At 48.4% G+C, this 20899-nt stretch overlaps 1 protein-coding gene across 4 annotated transcripts in view; it reads left to right on the top strand.

The window, feature by feature from the left end:
• Window positions 1–7052: 7052 nt before the first annotated feature.
• UBTF (upstream binding transcription factor) overlaps window positions 7053–20899 on the top strand; it is a 31204-nt gene continuing 17357 nt past the window's right edge. Inside the window, exons 1-5 of one of the 4 annotated variants that reach the window (XM_077460046.1) lie at window positions 7053–7201; window positions 15890–15986; window positions 16566–16741; window positions 18263–18346; window positions 18457–18612. In XM_077460046.1, coding sequence (XP_077316172.1) covers window positions 15929–15986; window positions 16566–16741; window positions 18263–18346; window positions 18457–18612 — 474 coding nt within the window. In that variant the 5' untranslated portion in view covers window positions 7053–7201; window positions 15890–15928. Of the gene's footprint in view, window positions 7202–7988; window positions 8156–8351; window positions 8506–15889; window positions 15987–16565; window positions 16742–18262; window positions 18347–18456; window positions 18613–20899 lie in introns of those variants that run through there. The other 3 variants (XM_077460048.1, XM_077460049.1, XM_077460047.1) reach the window with 3 other exon arrangements.

Raw genomic sequence — 20899 nt, 5'->3', positions numbered from 1 at the left:
ATAGGGTGCACTGGTGAGACTGCACTGGTAGGCACTGATGAGATTGCACCTATGGGCACATGCTGCACTGATGGGAACAGATAGGCTGCACTGATTGCCACAGCTGAGCAAAGATGAGTCTGCACTTACGGGCACTGATGAGCACAGATAGGCCAGAGAGTAGAGGGAGTGTATTTTTTTTTTTTATGGTTTTCATTTGCAATGTACCTTGGTGTCCTTCACTAAGATCTGTACTTTGGAAAATGCCTGCCACAGCCTTGGTCCGTGTCTATCCCAGATTGAAGTCCTCCTGTGCCATTATTAATTTAGTTGCCCTTCTCCAGCTCCAGCAAGTCCCTTCTGAGGACTGGTAAACAGAACTGGACAGAATACTCCAGATGTGGTCTAACCAGAGTTTTATAAAGTGGTAGGGTTATAGCTTTATTTCTGGAGTATATCCCCTTTTTTATGTATGTTCAAATTCTGCCGGCTTTGGTAGCTGCAGCTTGACATTGCACGTTATTGCTCAATCTGTTATCTACTAGGACCCCCAGATCTTTCTCCATCAGATTCCCCCAGAGGTTCCCCCTGTAGCGAGTAGCTTTCTTTGTGTTTTTTGCTCCCAAGTGCATTACTTTACATTTCTAGACATTAAAGCTCATTTGCCATGTAGTTGCCCACCCCTATTTTTTTGTTCAGTTCTTTGTAAAATTTCTATATCCTGATGTGACTGTATTGCCCTGCTTATTTTTGTATTGTCCACAAAAACTGAGATTGAGCTATTTATCCCTTCCTCTTTGTCATTTATGAATAAATTAAACAGAATTGGTCCCAAAACAGAACCTTGGGGTACCCCAATTACCATCCCAGACCAGACTGAGTACATGATATTTATCACCACCCTTTGGACGCGTCCCTTTAACCAGTTTTTACCCAAGAACAAACCTTATGGTCCAGGCCTGCTGACCTCAGCTTGTAGATTAAGCGTTTATGGGGAACTGTATGGAATTCTTTTGCAAAATTCAGATACACCACATCCACCGGCCTCCCCTTATGTAGATGACGGCTCACTTCCTCATAGAATGTTAACAGATTGGTGGTCTGGCAAGAACGACCCTTCATAAACCCATGCTGATTACTACTAATGATACTTGTTTCTTCAGTAAATTTTGGGATACAGCCCCTTATCCCCTCCAATAATTGACCTACTATTGATGTTAGGCTGACTTGCCTGTAATTTCCAGGGATTTGTCTCAGTCCTTTTTCGAATTTTGGTACCACATAGGCTTTTCTCCAATCAACTGGTACAATTCCTGTCAGTAGGCTGTCCGCAAAGATTAGAAATAATGGTCTAGCTATAAACTTGACTCAGTTCTCTGAGGACTCTCGGGTGTAAGCCATCCGCTCCTGGTGATTTGTGTTAAGCTTATCTAGTCTTTCCTTGACTCCGGCCTCTGTTAGCCACAAGGGTACGTCCTGTGATGTGTTAGTAACAATACAGCTGTGGTCAGTATACCCCTCCTGAGGAGAAGAAAGCATTTACAGTTGCCTTCTCTGTGTCATCTGTAACTATCCTCTTATCCTCGTCTTTAATGTGGGCAATAGAGCTGCACGATTAATCGTTAAAAAAATCACAATCTCGATTCACCCCCCCTGACGATCTCTCCTGCTGAGAGTAGATGCTTTCATATAAGCAGGTGGAGAGATTATCTGCTCACTCAGCTGTCAAAAGAAAGCATCCAATCTGTCAAGTGTAGAATTTGAAACATTGTAACTAATGCCGCGTACACACGAGCGGACTTTTCAACATCCAAAGTCCGAAGGACCGAGTCCGTCAGACTATCCGATCGTGTGTGGGCTGCAACGGACTTTTGATTCACCAAAGTCTGACGGACTTTAGAATATGGAACATGCTTCAAATTTTCCCGAAGGAACTCCGCCGGACCCGGTCCCCTTCGAAAACTCCGCTCGCGTGTATGCTACTCCGACGGACTAAAACCGACGCTAGGGCAGCTATTGGCTACTGGCTATGAACTTCCTTATTCGAGTCGGGTCGTACGTCATCACGTTCGAATCCGTCGGAGTTTAGTGTGATTGTGTGTGGCCAAGTCCGTTCGGCCGAAAAGTCTGTCAGAACTCCGTCGGAATTCCAGCAGAACTCCGACGGAACTCCTTTGGAAGTCTGTCGGACATAAGTCCGCTCGTGTGTACGGGGCATAAGGCTTACTTTTATATCAAAGGGATAGAACTTCCTGTGTAAACAAATAATCTGGGCAGTCTGCCAAGCTTTCAACCACCTGTAAATGCAGGAAGTTTAACCACTTAAAGTCTACATCTTTTTCTGACACTTCCTTCTTAAGTTAAAATCAATATTTTTTACTAGAAAATTACTTGGAACCCCCAAACATTATATATATATATATATATATATATATATATATAAATATATATATATAATTTTTATTTTATTTAGCAGGGACCCTAGGGAATAAAATGGCAATTGCTACAATATTTTATGTCACACTATATTTGCCCAGCAGTCTTTCAAATGCATTTTTTGGGAAAAAATATACTTCAATAAATCAAAAAAAAGGAAACCGTAAAGTTAGCACAATTTTTTTTGTTTTAATGTGAAAGATGATGTTACGCCGCGAGAATCGTGAGAGAATCGTAATCTATCTTCTAAGCAAAAAAATTGTGATTCTCATTTTAGCCAGAATCGTGCAGCTCTAGTGGGCAATGTGCTCTGATCTTGCCATTTTACTGTTAATATAGCTAACAGTATAAAAGGCAAGATGAGAGCACATTGCCCATGTAAAATACGATGATACAACGGGAGGGAGACAAGAAGCCGGCTTTCAGCTGCTGCAGAGAGAGCCATACAGTAATTGCCCCCCCCCGCCACACTGATCACCCTCCCTCCCACATCCAAATCACTCTGCTGTCTGGGCCCCGTACAAGAGGGCCAGTGGTACCCCTTATCCACGGCCCTGCTCATCTATAATGAATAATCCATCTGCAGGGAGCTATCATCCAAGACTTATCTATTTCCTAACATTTATGTATCTGATATTGTGTTTATGTACAGTATCTGGTTGTGTGCATGTCCTAGCAGTTATATATCTGAGTGTTCTATCTGCAGGTAGCTGTCAGTATACCAGTGCAATGTACACTATATTGTCAAAAGTATTGGGACACCTGCCTTTACAGGCACATGAACATTAAAGCGGGAGTCCGCCGGGACTCCGCGTTTTTTTTTTTTTTTTTTTAAAAGCCAGCAGCTACAAATACTGCAGCTGCTGACTTTTAAAATAGTGACACTTACCTGTCCAGCGCGCCCGCGATGTCGGCACCCAAAGCCGATCTCTAGATCGTCTGTAAGGTGCTGCCGCCGCCATCTTGGGTATGGGAATCAGGAAATGGAGCCTTTCGGCTTCATTTCCCGGTTCCCTACTGCGCATGTGCGAATCGCGCTGCGCAATAAGGACGGTCCCCGCTGCCTCTGGGATCCGTGTGTTTCCCAGCAGGCAGCGGGGCACTTGCGGAAAGGGGCGTAATCTACGCCCCTTTCCGCAGAGAGCTATCCCGGAAGTGGGTGCAGAATACCTGTACTGTACAGGTATCTGCACCCCCCCTCCCCCCTGAAAGGTGCCAATTGTGGCACCGGAGGGGGGGAGGGTTCCGATGAGCGGAGGTCCACTTTAGGGTGGACCTCCGCTTTAATGGCATCCCATAGGGAAATGTATTCCTTTTATGGGACTTTAAAGGAACAAATTTCCCTATGTATAGACTATTGCGGGTGTGGGTTAATCCTACTCTCTAGACCAACCCAGCACCACCCCTCCATCATTAAGGGCATCCCATTCTTAGTCCGCATAGCTCAATATTGAGTTGGCCCACCCTTTGCAGCTATAACAGCTTCAACTCTTCCGGTAAGGCTGTCCACAAGGTTTAGGAGTGTGTCTATGGGAATGTTTGACCATTCCAGAAGCGCATTTGTAAGGTCGTGCACTGATGTTGGATGAGAAGGCCTGGCTTGCAGTCTCCACTCTAATTCATCCCAAAATTGTTCTGTCAGGTTGAAGTCAGGACTCTGTGCAGGCCAGTAAAGTGCCTCCACCCCAAACTTGCTCATCCATGCCTGTATGGACAATGCTTTGTGCATTGGTCCAAATCGTTTGGCGAGGGGGAATTATGGTTTGAGGTTGTTTTTCAGGGGTTGGGCTTGGCCCCTTAGTTCCAGTAAAGGGAACTCTTAGATCCCATACACACTATACCTTTTCTGTCTGATTTCCTTTAGATTTACCAAAACCATTTAGTGCAAGGGCCTGCCTGATTGCATACAAATTGAAACTCTTAAAGCGGTTCTTCACCCTAAAGGGGAAGTTCCGCTAGTATTATCCCTCCCCCCTCCGGTGCCACAATCGGCACCTTTCGGGGGGGAGGGGGGTGCAGTTACCTGGATAATCCAGGTAACTGCACCCACTTCCGGCCAGACCGCCGCATGGCTCCGCCCACCGCCGCATGGCTCCGCCCACCGCCGCATGGCTCCGCCCCCCCCGTTGTGTTCTGGGAAACACACAGTTCCCAGAGACACAGCGGGGAACCAGCGCAGCGCGACTCGCGCATGCGCAGTAGGGAACCGGGCAGTGAAGCCCTCTTGCTTCACTTCCCGATTCCCTGACAGAGGATGGCGGCGGTGGCTGCAGCGAGACGATCGATAGCTCGTCATCTGCCGCCGACATCGCTGGAACCTGGGACAGGTAAGTGTGATATTATTAAAAGTCAGCAGCTGCAATATTAGTAGCTGCTGGCTTTTAATATTTTTTTTTTTGTGCAGCTCCTCTTTAAAGTTAGACCTCATACTATATGGTTTTGGTAAGTCTGAAGGAAAAAATCTTCAGAAAATTGTATAGTGTGTACCCAGCTTTAAGACATCAGCATTCCAAGATATTTTGCACAATTTCATGCTCTCAACTTTGTGGGAACAGTTTGGGGATGTCCCCTTCCTGTTCCAACATGACTGTGCACCAGTGCACAAAGCAAGGTCCATAAAGACATGGATGAGCGAGTTTTAGGTGGAGGAACTTGACTGGCCTCAACCCGATAGAACACCTTTGGAATGAATTAGAGCAGAGACTGCAAGCTAGATATTACCATATAGATTTTCATGTGAAGGCAGTGTCCCAATATTTTTGCTAATATAGTGTATTTCCCAGCACACAGCTGATCAGTGTAGGTTGTAGTAGTGCAGGCTGATCAGTGCAGCCTGATCAGTGCAGGTAGCAGCAGTGCAGCCTGATCAGTGCAGGTAGCAGCAGTGCAGCCTGATCAGTGCAGGTTGTAGTAGTGCAGGTTATAGCAGTGCAGGATGATCAGTGCAAGTTATAGCAGTGCAGGTTGATCAGTGCAGGTTATAGCAGTGCAGGTTGATCAGTGCAGGTAGTAGTAGTGCAGGTTATAGCAGCGCAGGCTGATCAGTGCAGGTTATAGCAGTGCAGGTAGTAGCAGTGCAGGCTGATCAGTGCATGTTATAGCAATGCAGGTAGTAGCAGTGCAGGCTGATCAGTGCAGGTTATAGCAGTGCACGTAGTAGCAGTGCAGGTTGAAGTAGTGCCGTCTGATCAGTGCAGGTTGTGACAGTGTTGGTGATTGCCCAGTCCTGTATGTGTACAGACTGAGCTGTTAGAGTAGAGCCCGCCCCTGTCCCGCCCATCACAGATTATTGTCACCGTTCATCCCACACCGATCTCCTCCCGGATTGGCTGCCTTTCATATGACGGTGTGACGGGAGGCGGAGCACGGAGGAGAAGAATGAGATGATATATAGAGTGAGAAGAGAATACATAGAGAGAGATCTCCGGTATGGGGAACCCCATTGTGTGATCCCCCAATACTACACCCCGACATCCTTTATTAAACACTGATCACCTGTTTGTAGGGGGGGGGGTCTCTGGCTGAAAATCATGGAAGAGAATTCTTGTGGAAGGGAGGGTGATGCGTGCCCGGTTGGGGGAGATCTCTGGGTGATGTTTGCCCGGAGGGTGATATGTGCTCGGGTGGGGAGATTTCTGGGTGATGTGTGCCCGGTTGGAAGGGATCTGTGGGTGGAAGGGAGGGTGATGTGTGCCCGGTTGGAAAGGATATGTGGGTGGAAGGGAGTGTGATGTGTGCCCGGGTGGGGGAGATCTCTGGGTGATGTTTGCCCGGTTGGAAGGGAGGGTGATGTGTGCCCGGTTGGGAGAGATGTCTGGGTGATGTATGCTCGGAAGGGAGGGAGGGTGATGTGTGCCCGGATGGGGGAGATCTCTGGATGTGTGCCCAGGTGGAAGGGATATCTGGGTGGAAAGGAGGGTGATGTGTGCCCAGGTGGAAGGGAGGGTGATGTGTGCCCAGGTGGAAGGGATCTGTGGGTGGAAGGCAGGGTGATGTGTGCCCGGGTGGAAGGGATCTGTGGGTGGAAGGGAGGGTGATGTATGCCCGGGTGGAAGGGATCTGTGGGTGGAAGGGAGGGTGATGTATGCCCGGGTGGAAGGGAGGGTGATGTGTGCCCGGGTGGAAGGGAGGGATCTGTGGGTGGAAGTTAGGGTGATATATGCCCGGGTGGAAGGGATCTGTGGGTGGAAGGGAGGGTGATATATGCCCGGGTGGAAGGGATCTGTGGGTGGAAGGGAGGGTGATGTATGCCCGGGTGGAAGGGATCTGTGGGTGGAAGGGAGGGTGATGTATGCCCGGGTGGAAGGGAGGGTGATGTGTGCCCGGGTGGAAGGGAGGGATCTGTGGGTGGAAGTTAGGGTGATATATGCCCGGGTGGAAGGGATCTGTGGGTGGAAAGGGAGGGTGATGTATGCCTGGGATGAAGGGAGGGTGATGTATGCCCGGGTGGAAGGGAGGGTGATGTATGCCCGGGTGGAAGGGGATGCTGGTGGCTGGAAATGGGTGAAGAGGCGGCTTGTTGGAAGGGAGGGAGTGTTGGGTGTCTGGAAGGGAGGAGGGCCGCCGTGTCTGTGGCTGGAAGGGAGAGCCCTGTGGTTGGACGGGATGGGTGGAAGGCTGGGCTGGGTTGGTTGGCTGGAAGGCTGGAGCGTGTTGCAGGGAGAGGAGGATGGAGGGGGTCCGGCTGATTGGAAGGCGGCTCAGGCACGGCGGAGGCGGGGAAGAGGAGATCTCTGCGGGGACGGGGAAGAGTCCACACCCGGGACCACACCGAGCCTGACCGGAGGTGGGTAGATCGGAGGACGGTGGATCTGAGCAACCCTTGGATGGGGGGACTGTAGATCGGTGTTCCCCCGGAGGACAAACCGGGGTGGGCACATCGGAGGTGTTTATTTCGGTGTCCCCCGTAGATCGGGGTTTTCCCGGTGCAGGGGTATCGGGAGAAGGGGAGATCGGTCCCCCCAATTTAGGTAGATCGGTCCCCCCGGTGTTGGGTCGCCCCTGCTAGGCGGTGCAATAGTGGCGGGAGATCGGTCTCCCCGGAGGACTGATGAGATCCCCCCTGCCGAGCTGAAGACGGTGGAGGTTGTTAGATCCCCCCTGCCAGGCGGTGCAGTGATATCGGGAGGGGGTGGATCAGTCGGTTCCCCCTCCCTCGGTAGAGGACAGATCGGTGTGCCCCCCCCCCTCGGTAGAGGACAGATCCGGGTCCCCCCGGGGGGGGGAGGATCGCTCGGTTAGTCGAGGTTCCCCGTTGTGCAGTGTTATCGGTAGGGAGGTATATCGGTGTCCCCCCCGGAGGATCAATCGGTTCCCCCTGTTAGAGGACTGATCGGGGTCCCCCCGGGGGAGGATCGCTCGGTCAGTCGAGGTTCCCCGTTGTGCAGGGATATCGGGAGGTGGGTATATCGGTGTCCCCCCCGGAGGATCAGTCGGTTCCCCACGGTAGGGGACAGATCGGGGTCCCCCCCGGGGGGGTCGCTCGGTCAGTTGGGGTCCCCCCTGGCGGGCGGTGGCCGGCGCGGTGCGGAGTGTAGCGGGAGGAGGAGGAGGCGGCTCCCGCGGCTCCGTCTGGCCGGCTGCTGCTGCAGAGTCGCTGGGCGGGGAGAAGGAGCAGGCAGCGCCCCCCCTCCCCCGGAGCTCGCCATTACCCAGGGGCTGCCGCAGCGGCTTTGTCTCGGAGATCGGAGCCCTTTGTCTTCGGGAAGGCGGATCGGGGTGAGTCAGTCCAGCCAGCCGGGTAGGTAGGGGGGATCCTGGCAGCATTACCGATCACATGCCCGTCTGCTCCGGGGGGGTCACCTCCGGGGAGGCGGGGAGAGTCCCAGCACCGGCCACCCCGGAGAATTTCTCGGGGCTGATCAGAGACGGATCGTGGGGTGCTCTCCCCTCCTCCCTACCCCGGCGGCTGCTCTTGTTTTTCTCGGACAGCCTGCTAGTTCCGCGCTGGGTCTGGTGAGGTCGCTCTCCTCCGGCTCCTCCTCCTCCCTGCGGCCGGAAGGTGAGGCCGGGCAGCCGCTTGTGTGCCCCTCGGGGAGGAGAACAAGGAGATCGGGCTGGAGGACGGAGGAGCGCTGCCATCTTCCACGGGTAACGATCGGGGCCGGGGATGGGGGGAGGATCGGCCGGGGATTGCCGGGATCGGATGCGGGGAAGCCGTGGCGAATTGGAGGGGGAGCCCGCACACGTGGAGGGGGGCTGATCGGCCATGTGGAGGGGGGCTGATCGGCCATGACCGGGGTGGCTGGATCGAATGCCATATACAGCCCGGGCTCCGATCACTCCCTGCCAGGCACTAGGAACACGGTGCCAGATGTTAAGGATCGGGTTTCTGCAGTGCCCGCCGATCTCCCGGGATCGGGTGTGATGGCCGCTGCTACTTGTCGGCCCAGCGATCGGTGCCCGGTGAGGCTGCAGATCCTCCCTGCACTGCTGCATTCCGGATCCCGTCCCCCCCACCTCCCGGTACTGGGCGGCCCCTGTGCTGGGAGGCGGCGGGGGCCCCCTGCAGGCTAATCCGCGGAGATCACCGACCTCCGCCTGCCCTTCCATGGGGGAGGGTGATGTCACCGCCCGGAGCCACCCGCACCGGGCGCTGCCAATCACCGCCCGCTTCCAGCGATTCCACCCATCGCCATAGAGATTACCCCAAATCTCCCGCCGACCAATCCCGGCACTGCACACCCCTACCGTCATCTCTAACATGGCGTCCCCTGCCAATCATAAACTGGACGATCGATGTCACCGATCCTAGAATCACATCATCAGACTGATCTCTGAGAATCGCTACGACTCTCATTGTGCTGCTGGGGGGGCGCAGGCCGCCCTTTACAATCGATCTCTTCTACATTTTATATCAGGATCAGTTGTTTTGGCATCGCCCGTGTTCACAAAATGAATCAATTATGGAAAACGTTCATTGAAATTCAATATCTGCAAAAAATCTGTGTCTGAAAGCTGAACTGTTTGTGTTGCACAGAATGATTGTGTTTGCTGTAGATCAGTGTAGAGAGGGTGGTGATTATTATTTCTGTCGTATTTTATTAGTGATCTGATATTAGTAGTCATATAACATGATAAAGGCCTCAAACTCCTGTATAAGATTTACGTCTGATAAAGATACGCGTCTGTGTACTGCGTCTCAACTTACACAAATGTAAACGCACTTATGTCTGTATGAGGTGAGGGGCATATACACCGCGCTGCCGCTGATGATTATAATATTGGGGCTTATTATATCTTTCCCCAGTGGGGGCGCAGGGTGACCCAAACCTTCAGTTATTCTGAATTTGTAAAGCCAGGTGCCATTTTATGCCCGTGCCGCTAAACGACTCAACTGGTGGGAGATATAAATAGCAAAAATGTGTAACCAGCCACAAGCAGCCGTGCAGAATGACGCGACCAGCAGCCATTTGTGTGGTGGTGGGGCAGGCATAAAAGAACCATTGGCCTCAGCCATTCGCATGGCGGTGGGGCAGACATAAAATGACCCCCGGCCACAGCCATTCGCATGGTGGTGGGGCAGACATAAAATGACCCCCGGCCTCAGCCATTCGCATGGTGGTGGGGCAGGCATAAAATGACCCCCGGCCTCAGCCATTCGCATGACGGTGGGGCAGGCATAAAATGACCCCCGGCCTCAGCCATTCGCATGACGGTGGGGCAGGCATAAAATGACCCCCGGCCTCAGCCATTCGCATGGCGGTGGGGCAGGCATAAAATGACCCCCGGCCTCAGCCATTCGCATGGCGGTGGGGCAGGCATAAAATGACCCCCGGCCTCAGCCATTCGCATGGCGGTGGGGCAGGCATAAAATGACCCCCGGCCTCAGCCATTCGCATGGCGGTGGGGCAGGCATAAAATGACCCCCGGCCTCAGCCATTCGCATGGCGGTGGGGCAGTCATAAAATGACCCCAGCCTCCAGCCATTCGCATTGGCGGTGGGGCAGGCATAAAATGGCCTCCAGCCATTCGCATGACAGTGGGGCAGGCATACAATGGCCCCGGCCTCCAGCCATTCGCATGGCGGTGGGGAAGGCATACGGTGACATCGGCCTTTAGTTATTCTGTGCCTGCACCTCATTTAGAGAGAGATAAAGAACATCAACAATGTATAATCTGCTGAGGTAGCACAGAATTGCCTCAGCCTTCAGGCATTTGTGTGGTGGAGGCGCAGGCATGGAATGACCATGGCCTTCAGTCATTCCGCGCCTCATTCCGGGAGATACATATACTGTAGAATCAGCTGAGGTGGCAGGGCACAGAATGGCCCCTGGGTTTCAGTCATTTGTATGGTGGTGGCATAGCATAGAATGACCCCGACCTTCAGTCATTCATGTGATGGCATAGAATGACCCCCGACCTTCAGTCATTCATGTGGTGGCATAGCATAGACTGACCTCAGCCTTCAGTCATGCATGTGGTGGCATAGCATAGAATGACCCTGACGTTCAGTCATTCATGTTGTGGCATAGCATAGAGTGATCCGACATTCAGTCATTCATGTGGGGGCATAGCATAGAATGACCCCTGACCAACAGTCATTCATGTGGTGGTATAGCATAGAGCGACCCAACATTCAGTCATTCATGTGGTGGCATAGCATAGAATGACCCCTGACCTTCAGTCATTCATGTGGTGTCAACGCAGGCATAGAATAACCTCACCTTAAGTCATTTAAGGGGAGTTGTACAGTGTATTATCAGCTGAGGTGGCGGTGTGCAGATTGGCCCCAGGCCTTCAGTCATTCCCGCCTACACCTCATTCCAGGGAATATATATACTGTAAAATCAGCTGAGGTGGCGGTGGTGCAGAATGGCCCCAGGCCTTCAGTCATTTGTGTGGTGGCGGAACAGGCATAAAATAACCTCGGCCTTCAGTCATTCTGCGCCTGCACCTGATTCATGGGGAGATGTATAAGGCTGGGTTCACACTATTGTGAATTGGATCCTCAGGAGACTGTGACCGACTCTCAATGGAGCCTGTTCACACAACTCTGGGACAGCTGCGGAGCCAATTGCACAGGAGCCTTGTGCGTCTTTTGGTTTATTTCAGGTCTGAAATCAGACCTGAAACGGTGAACAGGGATGCACCGGACCCCTGCTGTGAGCCGCTCCGCTGTGTGAACCCAGCCTTAAGTATAATCAGCTGAGGTGGCGGTGGTACAGAATAGTCCCAGGTCTTCAGCCATTCAGAATGAGTTATTTACATGGCAGCGCGCACACAAAACCTCCTCAGCCTTCAACCATTCAAACTAACTAAAGGCCGGGGGTCATTCTGCACCGCATACTAGCCCATTATGTGTCACTTACCTGAAACCAATGCCTGCGATGTCACCGCTGTCCCACAAGCAGTGAGCGTCCATCTTCACCCCTCTTCCTTCTGGGAACGCAAACTCCAGCTCTGGCCGTAGTCGCATGACGTCACTCTCATACATGCGCGCACGAGCAGCCAGTCACGGCATGACCCCTATTAGAAATGGCATGATGTGCCCTTTCTAAAGTGCACATGCACCATAGACATTGGTGCTTGCCTTTTTAGTAAATATCTCCTAAATCGTGGCACCTACAGGTAAGCCTACCTGTAGGTAAAAGTGGTTGTACATGGTGTACAACCACTTTAAAGAGAAATGTAAACATCAACAATGTGTGGTCAGCTGAGGTAGCAGTGGCACAGAATGGCCCCAGCCTTCCGTTATCCGTGTGATGGAGGCGCACGGGATATGTATACTGTAGAATCGGCTGAGGTGGCAGTTGACCTGGCCCCAGTCCTTCAGTTATTCGTGTGGTGGTGGCATAGGATAGAATGACCTCAGCCTTCAGTCATTCAGGGGGAGATGTACAATGTACAGGCCTTCAGTCATTTGTGAGGTGGTGGCACATGCATTAAAAAACCTCGGCCTTGAGTCATTCTACGCCTGCACCTCATTCAGGGGGAGATGTGTAATCAGCTGAGGTGACAGTGGTGCAGAATAGTCCCAGGTCTTCAGTCATTCAGAATAAGTCATTTACAGTGGGTATAGAAAAGAATCACCCCCCCTTTTTTTTTTTTTTTTTTTTTTTTTTTTTTTAAATAATCACATTTTTGTGCTTTGCAGCCTGAAACGAAGCCAGTTTTTGTTTTATCCAACTGTATTTACTAGTGCAACTTATAACATCCAAGTGAAAGATGTCAACATGTCAGAAAAAATCTACAAAATTCAAAAACAGAATCACTGAGTTGGAAAAAGGAACACCCCCTTATGTCAGTTTTTTTAACCACATTTTGCTTTATTTACAGCCTTTAGTTTGTTGGCTATGTCTAACTTAACTTTGCGCATCTAGCCTTTGCACTCTTTGCCCACTCTTCTTTGCAAAACTGCTCAAGTTCAGTTAAATTTAATGGTCGCCATTGGTGGACTGCAGCCTTTCCACAATTTTTCAATGGGGTTTAAGTCTGGGCTCTGACTAAGCCATGCAAGGACATTCACCCCTTTCTCCTTCAACTACTATATGGTCATTTGGTGTGTGCTTTGGGTTATTGCCATGTTGTAAGGTAAACCTTCTTCCCATTGACAACTTTCTGGCAGAGTGCAGCAGATCTTCCTCAAGAATTTAATGCTATTTTGCCACATCCATTTTTCTTTCTATCCTGACAAGTGCTCCAGTCCCTGCTGCAAAGAAACTCCCCCATAACAGGATAGTACCCCCACCATGCTTTACTGTAGGAATGGTATTATTTGGATGGTGAGTTGTATTGGATTTTCCGCCAGACATATTGTTTGGTGTTGAGGCCAATTAATTCAGTTTTAGTCTCGCCTATCCTCACTGAAATTGGATCGCATGGGTGTTCTCACCTATGCAATCTCATTCCTGTGCGAGTTCACAGTTCGCACTGCAATCTGTGAACCAATCTGGGGGCGTCATTAACATTGTATTGGCACCTGCAGCGGTACGCAGAGGGCTGTGTGAACTGACTGTGGGAGAGATGCGGGAACCGGCGTAGTAATAAGGCTAGTTCCCGCATCGCACAAGTATAAACCTATGCTGAAAGTTTTTTTTCTGACATGTTAGTGTTATATGTTTCACTTGGATGTTATAAGTTGCACTAGTAAATACAGCTGGATAAAACAAAAATGGTGTCTGTCTTGATTTCAGGCGGCAAGGCAACAAAATGTGATTATTTTAAAGGGGGGGGTGATTCTTTTTCTATACCCACTGTACATGGCAATGCACACACAGAATTACCTCGGCCTTCAACTATTTAGAATAACTGAAGACCGGAGGGTCATTCTCCACCTGTGCGGCTCTGTCACATGAAGGACTCATTCTGTGCTTGCCCATTCATCTAAAGAGAGATGTAAACATCAACTATGTGTGGTCAGCTGAGGCAGCAGCGGTGCATAATGTCACCGGCGTTCAGTCACTCAGAATGAGATATTCATGTGGCAGAAGTGCAGGGTGACCTCAGCTGTGCCTGCAGTTCATTCAGAGTGAGATGTAAACACCAACAATGTAAAATCGGTCGAGGCAGTGGTGGCTCAGAATTACCTCGGCCTTCCACCATACAGAATAACTAAAGGTCAAGGTAATGCTGCCCCCTGGGCCACCAGCACCACCATGTGGATGACCCATTCAGGGTGACTGAAAACGGGGGTGTTTTGTGCTTGTGCCTTCATTTAGAGGGTGATGTAAACAACAACGTGTAACAGTCTGAGGCAGCGGTGGTGCTGAATGATCCCGACCTTCAGGTCTGAATGAGTTGTGTCATTGCAACGGTGCAAAATGCCCCTTCAGTCATCTTGAATAAGGCATTCATGTGGCAGCAGCACAGATACGGAATGACCTCCGCTTTCATTTATTCTGAAGGGAAGCTTTCTACGCCTATGGTCTCAGTCAGGGGAAAATGTAAACATTAACTGTGTATTATCAGCTTAGGAGGCAACAGTGCAAATGCCCATGGCCCTCAATCATTCAAAATTAGCTATTTATTTGGCGGCGCAGGCACAGAATGACCTTCAGGTAGTCATTCAGAATAATTGAAGGCCTGAGTCATTCTGCACCTGGGCTGCCACATAAATAGCTCATTTTAAATGACCAAGGGCATTTGCGCTGTTGCCGCCTAAGCTGATAATACACAGTTAATGTTTACATCTACCCCTGAATGACTACCACATGAATGATTCATTCAAAATGACTGAAGGCTGGGGTCATACTGTACCTGTGCCCTCATTCAGAGGAGGAAACCTCAACACACTAATCAGCGGAGGCAGTGGTGACACAGTATAACACCAGCTTTTAGTCATTCAAAATTAAATATATTTGTGGTGGTGGCAGTGCAGAATGACCACAGATCTTCAGTCCTTCATGTGGCGGCATTGCAGGCGTAAAATGACCATGGACCTTCAGCCATTCATGTGGCAGCATTGCTGGCGTAAAATGACCTCGGCTTTCAGTCATTCATGTGGCGGCAATGCAGGCGTAGAATGAACCCAGCCTTCAGTTATTCTGAACAGTTGAAGGCCAAGGTCATTCTGCGCCTGAACCCTGATTCGGGGGGGAATGTAAACATCAACAATAAGTAATCAGCATAGGTGGTGGCAGTGCAGAATGACCCCGACTTTGATTCAGAATGAGCAATTTACATGGCGGCACAGGGATAGAATGATCCCAGCCATCATTTATTCATAATAACCGAAGGCCGGGCTCATTCTACTTCTGCGTGACCACAACATGAACCACTTATTCAAAATGACTAAATTACATGGACCTTCGGCACCACCACCACTGCCACATAAATTACAGATTTTGAAAACGCATAAGGCCAGGATCACTCTCTACCATTGCTGTGTGAATGACTCATTCAGTGGGAGATATCAACATCAACAATGTGTAATCAGCAGCGATGGTGCAGAATGACCTCGGGCCTTCAGAAATTCTGAAGACTGGGGTCATTCTGATTCTGCGTTGGCACTGCTGCCATGTTTATATCTCACTACTACGCAGCAGTGATATGGACCACTGGGATGACCCAGGGGTTGCCGTATGCTTCTTAAATCAGGTTGGTCATTAAGGACTCTGCTGCCTGACAGTCAACTAGTAGTCTTCCCCCAGGATGACATATCAGCCATTAAAGCCTTTTCTGCCTAGTCCAGATGACTTGTATAGGCCTTTTGTGCCTTGGAAATGGTTTCAGGGGCTACAGATTGTTGGCCATCATGGCGCAAATTCTTTGACTTTACCTGATTTGAAGCAAGCTGTTCTACCACATCCCTGTAAGGTGCAGCCCAAAGATCAGAGCACATCTCCAATAATGATGACCAGAAAGTAGTTCTGGGTTGCTGCACAAGAATTTTAAAGTGGCATCCCAGCTCAAAGAAGTCTAAAAGCCAATCGAATTTCTGCATTTGTTGTGGACTGGTCTATATTGTGTGAGTTTGTTCCTTGGATTCATGTTAGCGACCGGTCATATTGACTTTGCTTATCTTATTTTACAGACTAGCCTAAATTGGTGCTAAGGTTTCGCCCGGCAAAGGATGAACGGAGCAGCTGGTGGGCAAACTATTACCACCATGACCGCCCCAAACGATCAGGGTAAGGAAACCAGGGGTTGCTTTGTACTGCTTGATGTTCAACACCAGCTCTGAAAATTGTACGCTAATGTAGGGAAGTCAGTGAATTACAAGGGATCTGGCTCACTCTAGTGGTAGGACTCTGAAGTTCTGAGTACTAATTAAAGCAAAACTCCAATTTAGTTGAGAAAGAATAAACTGTCCTCTCCAGGCCAAGTATACCAAGATATTTTAAACTTCCTTGTGTATTCCCAACTGTTTCTATTATCTTTAGATGATGCCATACCTGTGAACTGGCTGAAAGGGAGTGTTCAGCCAGAAGGCTGACCTGCTGTTATCAGATTATAGAAGTGCCAGTGTTTAAGAAAAAAATTCACTCCCTACGTACCTTAATCCATAGGGAGACATTGTTTCATCTGTTTAGCAACCAACCACAGCTCTTAGGGATTTAACCCTAGTTACCCAACTTGCCTATTCTTCATCCATTTTGCACGGGCTTACGTGTAAAATCAAAATACATCACAGATCTACACATAGTCGTGAGTCTTACCTATGTAGATGTTAATTCACATGTTCCTTTTTTCTTCCTTCTTTCTCCCAGACCAATGGTCCCAAGATGACATGCTTACTCTCCTGGAGACAATGAAGTCTCTCTTACCAGGCCAGGACAACACGAAGTTCAAGACCACTGAGTCCCACCTGGATTGGAACAAGCTAGCCTTTAAGCATTACAACGGTTCCATGTGTCGCCAGAAGTGGACTGAGATTTCAAATGAGGTAGGGTGGGGGAGTGAGAGTGTTCCTGCCAGTGCCACATAAGTGTCCAGATTTATGTCTAGGATGACAGAACAGCCCTTCTCAACCTGGGTTCCTTCAGAGGTTAAAAGTGATTCCTTGAAAAATGAACAGTTTCTTACTCTCTATATAATCACTGCCACAAATAATCTTTGTAGCTATCTGTAAGTGGGGGATTCTACCCATTGACCACCAATGTAAGGAGCATTAGTCCCACTGACCGCCAATGTAAGGAGAATTGTTCCCATCGACCAGCAATGTAAGGAGCATTCTTCCCACTAACCTCCAATGTAAGGGACATTCTTCCTATTGACCTCCAATGTAAGAAGCCTTCTTTACACTGACCACCACACTTCCCACTGACCACCATGCTAATGTACTGATATATAGATGGGGTAAATATTGACTGGGGTTGCCTGACCACCCACGTAAGGGTCATTCTTCCCACTGACCACCAATGTAAGAAGCAGGCTTTCCACTGATACTACACTAATGTACTGTGAATTGTCAGTGGTTGCTTGAGACCAAAAAGTCATTTCCAGGGTTCCTCCATGTTTAAAAGGTTGAGAGAGGCTGGTGTAGAATAACAAGTGACCAATCCATCTGGGGTTGTTCCCTAGGACCTGGAACTGTGCTGCGTGACAGATATGGAGAGCTCCAGGCGCTTTGTTGTAAAGAAGATTTTAGATGCCTGCATCCTATGGTGCCTACATTGTTGTAGCTGAACTTTTAAGACTCTGTTCACATATATGCAAATTGGATGTGTTTTGAACTTGATCCTGCCCCCCCCCCCCCCCCCCATGTGAATGAGTGGTGTACATTGCGGTGGGCATCCTAACTGAGCTACACCTGGGACAATGCTTTTTTTATTTTTAATAAAGGAATTGTCACAAACTGTGTCTGTGTTTTTTATTTGGTAAAGAGTAGGGGTACAATGTACCCTTACTCATTCACATAGCAGAGGTGGGATCTTGTTAAAGGGGGCTTCAAGATTCTGATAAGCCCCCTGCAACCCTTGTCCCCTGCCCCAAAGCACACCGCCCCCATATGTTGAGGGCATGTGGCCTGGTATAGTTCAGGGGCCTGCCAGGCTGCTTGCTCAGATAAGGGTCTGGTATTTTCCAGAAAGCAGCAGCAGCCTAAGTAAAAAGGCCTGTCCCCTGTCACTCAATCTAAATGAGTCATAGGGAAGAGTTAACCCTTGCAGGATGGATCAGTCCATAGTTTGACAGGGTCTGCTATTCTGTCTCTTTGGATAACCTGTAGTGCTCTTGGGTTCCCTTTGTCATGAATTTTATGTATTTGTAAAACAATGGTTGTGTGTATTTTTTTTTTTTTATAAGTTTGTTTATTACAGGTATTTATACAATACAGTTCACCCAAACCTATTATAGTTTTTTTATAAGATGCCTGATGATAGGTACTGTGCGTCACAGCAATCTGATCTAAGACTACAGGGACTCTTAAATAAAATAATATGAACTCATGTAATATCACTTGCAGGTCAGGAAGTTTCGGACACTGTCAGAATTGATTCAGGACGCAGAAGAACATGTGAAGAACCCGTACAAGGGAAAGAAGCTGAAGGTGAGCAAATAGTTTACAATAAGCTCCATTGTTGACCTTTTGAGACTTTCTTTTGAATCTTGCCTCGGATCAGCCAGACCGCACTAAGCAGCTCAATCCTTGTCTTCCAGAAACATCCCGAGTTTCCCAAGAAGCCCCTGACCCCCTACTTCCGCTTCTTTATGGAGAAGAGAGCAAAATATGCCAAGCTGCATCCAGAGATGAGCAACTTGGACCTCACCAAGATCCTATCTAAAAAATACAAAGAGTTACCAGAGAAGAAAAAGGTAACGTAACACAAGATCCGGTTTGAATGGGATGACCCTTGAAAGTGAGATATATGGCAGACCTAAACACATATGGAGGGTTATACTTTTAAAGTGGAACTTTAGTCCGAAAACTGACTCCTATTAGATGACTTCAGGTTGGCCCCTTTTGCAGGTATAGCTATGTAAAACATTATAAACTGACTGAAGGTCCACTTTAAACAGTACAGACACTTATTTTTAAAGTTATTTTTTTTCTTCTATTTGGCTTGTCTTCCCCCTCCTTTAACCACTTGCCAACCATCCGCCGCAGTTGTACTGCGGCAAAATGGCACAGTTGGGCGAACAACGTTATGTAATGTTGCTTCGCCCTGCAGCCACTAGAGGGCGTGTACGCGCGCGCCCCCTGCCTGCCCACGGAGCCGATGCAAGTGCCCAGCGGTCGCGGTCACCGACTGGCTCCCACGATCACTCGGGGCACACAGAGAACACACAGTTTCCGATTCTCTGAGGGGAGAAGTGACAGATTGTCTGTTCATACAGAGTATGAACAGCGATCTATCTCTTTCCCTACACAGTTCCCTCCCCCCTTCAGTTAGAATACACAATAGGGAACACATTAACCCCTTGATTGCCCCCTAGTGGTTAACACCTTCACTGCCAGTGACATTTGTACAGTAATCAATGCATTTTTATAGCACGGATCACTGTAAAAATTCCAATGGTCTCAAAAATGTGTCAAAATTGTCCAGCGTGTCCGCCAAAATTACGCAGTCACGATAAAAATTGCAGATCACTGCCATTACTAATAAAAAAAAAAAAAAAATGAATAATAAAATTGTCATAAATTATGCCCTATTTTGTAGACGCTATAACTTTTGCGCAAACCAATCAACATGCTTATTGCGATTTTTTTTTTTTTTTTTTTTTTTTTACCAAAAATATGTAGAAGAATACATATTGGCCTAAACTGAGGGAAAAAAATATTTTATATATATTTTTGGGGATTATTTATTATAGCAAAAAATAATGCATTTTTTTTTTCTCCAAAATTGTCACTTTTATTTTGTTTATAGCGCAAAAAATAAAAACTGTAGAGGTGATCAAATACCACCAACAGAAAGCTCTATTTGTGGGGAAAAAAAGTCTGTCAGTTTTGTTTGGGTACAACGTCGCACGACTGCGCAATTGTCAGTTAAAGCGACGCAGTGACGAATCGCAGAAAGTGCTCTGGTCAGGAAAGGGGTAAAATCTTCTAGGCATTTATCTACCTCTAAATCCCTTATTTCTTGCTGTCCTGGTTTCCATCCATGTCATTCGTCTAGGCGAGTGACATAGCCAGGTTTATTCCCATTGGCTCCTGGGATATCATTGTCGTAAATCTTAGGAGCCATCAGGCCTTTTATCATCTCGTGAGAGCGAGCGGAGGTGTGCTGGAGGAGCGCCAGATAAGCGCAAAGGTGGACAGAGATGGGGGTGGTCTTGAACCACTGTGCCTTTAGTGCGGATTTAGCAATGTGGGGCAGAGAAGCGGCTGGATTACCAGGAAGCAAAATGGCACTGGCTTCAGCTCCCCTCAGTTGAAATGTCCGTTCCAGGATTCTTTTTTTATTGAAAAAAGACAGATTTTGCTAAATGTAATGGGCAAATCAGATAATCGCAATTTTTGCATGTATTTTTTTTTTTCTTAAATGTATCAATCTTAACTAAAGTTTCTCTTTAAAATACAGTAATGTACTGTCTCACCCTGCTCTGCACATGCTCAGTTGTTTTCTATTGTAGGCACTGCTGAGTTTGTAGAGGCTGATCTGCTGACAACCTTAGAGCAGAATTAAAACCTCTCATCCTTTACAGCCAAGGAATCTGCTTCTGTTTGATCTGCAGCTGCTATGGTGCTGCACAGATCAGTTATTACCCCAGCCATTTGATGGTTTGAAAATTTGGTTGAGGACACAATCAAATGTGACAGTTAGCAGGAATATAATATTTTTTTTTTTGTGGACTTCAGCAAAATGGTAGCCTCCAGCAAGAAGAAATAGGAGCCATGCTATAGACAATTTACAGCACACACTCATTTTGGTATCATACTTATTAATGTGGAATTTTATGTTCCTTGCTAAAGAATTTTTTTTTATTTATTTTTTTATCAAGTTGTTATGGATAAAGTTCCACTTTAAGCACCTGATATTAGATGGAGATTTTTGTCTTTCAAGGAGTCTAGTACCGGGTTGTACCCCCTTTTGCCTTCAGAACTGCCTTCATGCTTCGTGGCATAGATTCAACAAGGTGTTGGAAACATTTCTCAGGG

This window comes from Lithobates pipiens, unplaced genomic scaffold (assembly GCF_037356315.1).
Source record: "Lithobates pipiens isolate NorthernLeopardFrog02 unplaced genomic scaffold, aLitPip1_a1.2 Scaffold_28, whole genome shotgun sequence".
NCBI lineage: Eukaryota > Metazoa > Chordata > Amphibia > Anura > Ranidae > Lithobates > Lithobates pipiens.
Note: the sequence above shows the minus strand (reverse complement) of the source record. Positions and strands in the feature narration are given on the sequence as shown.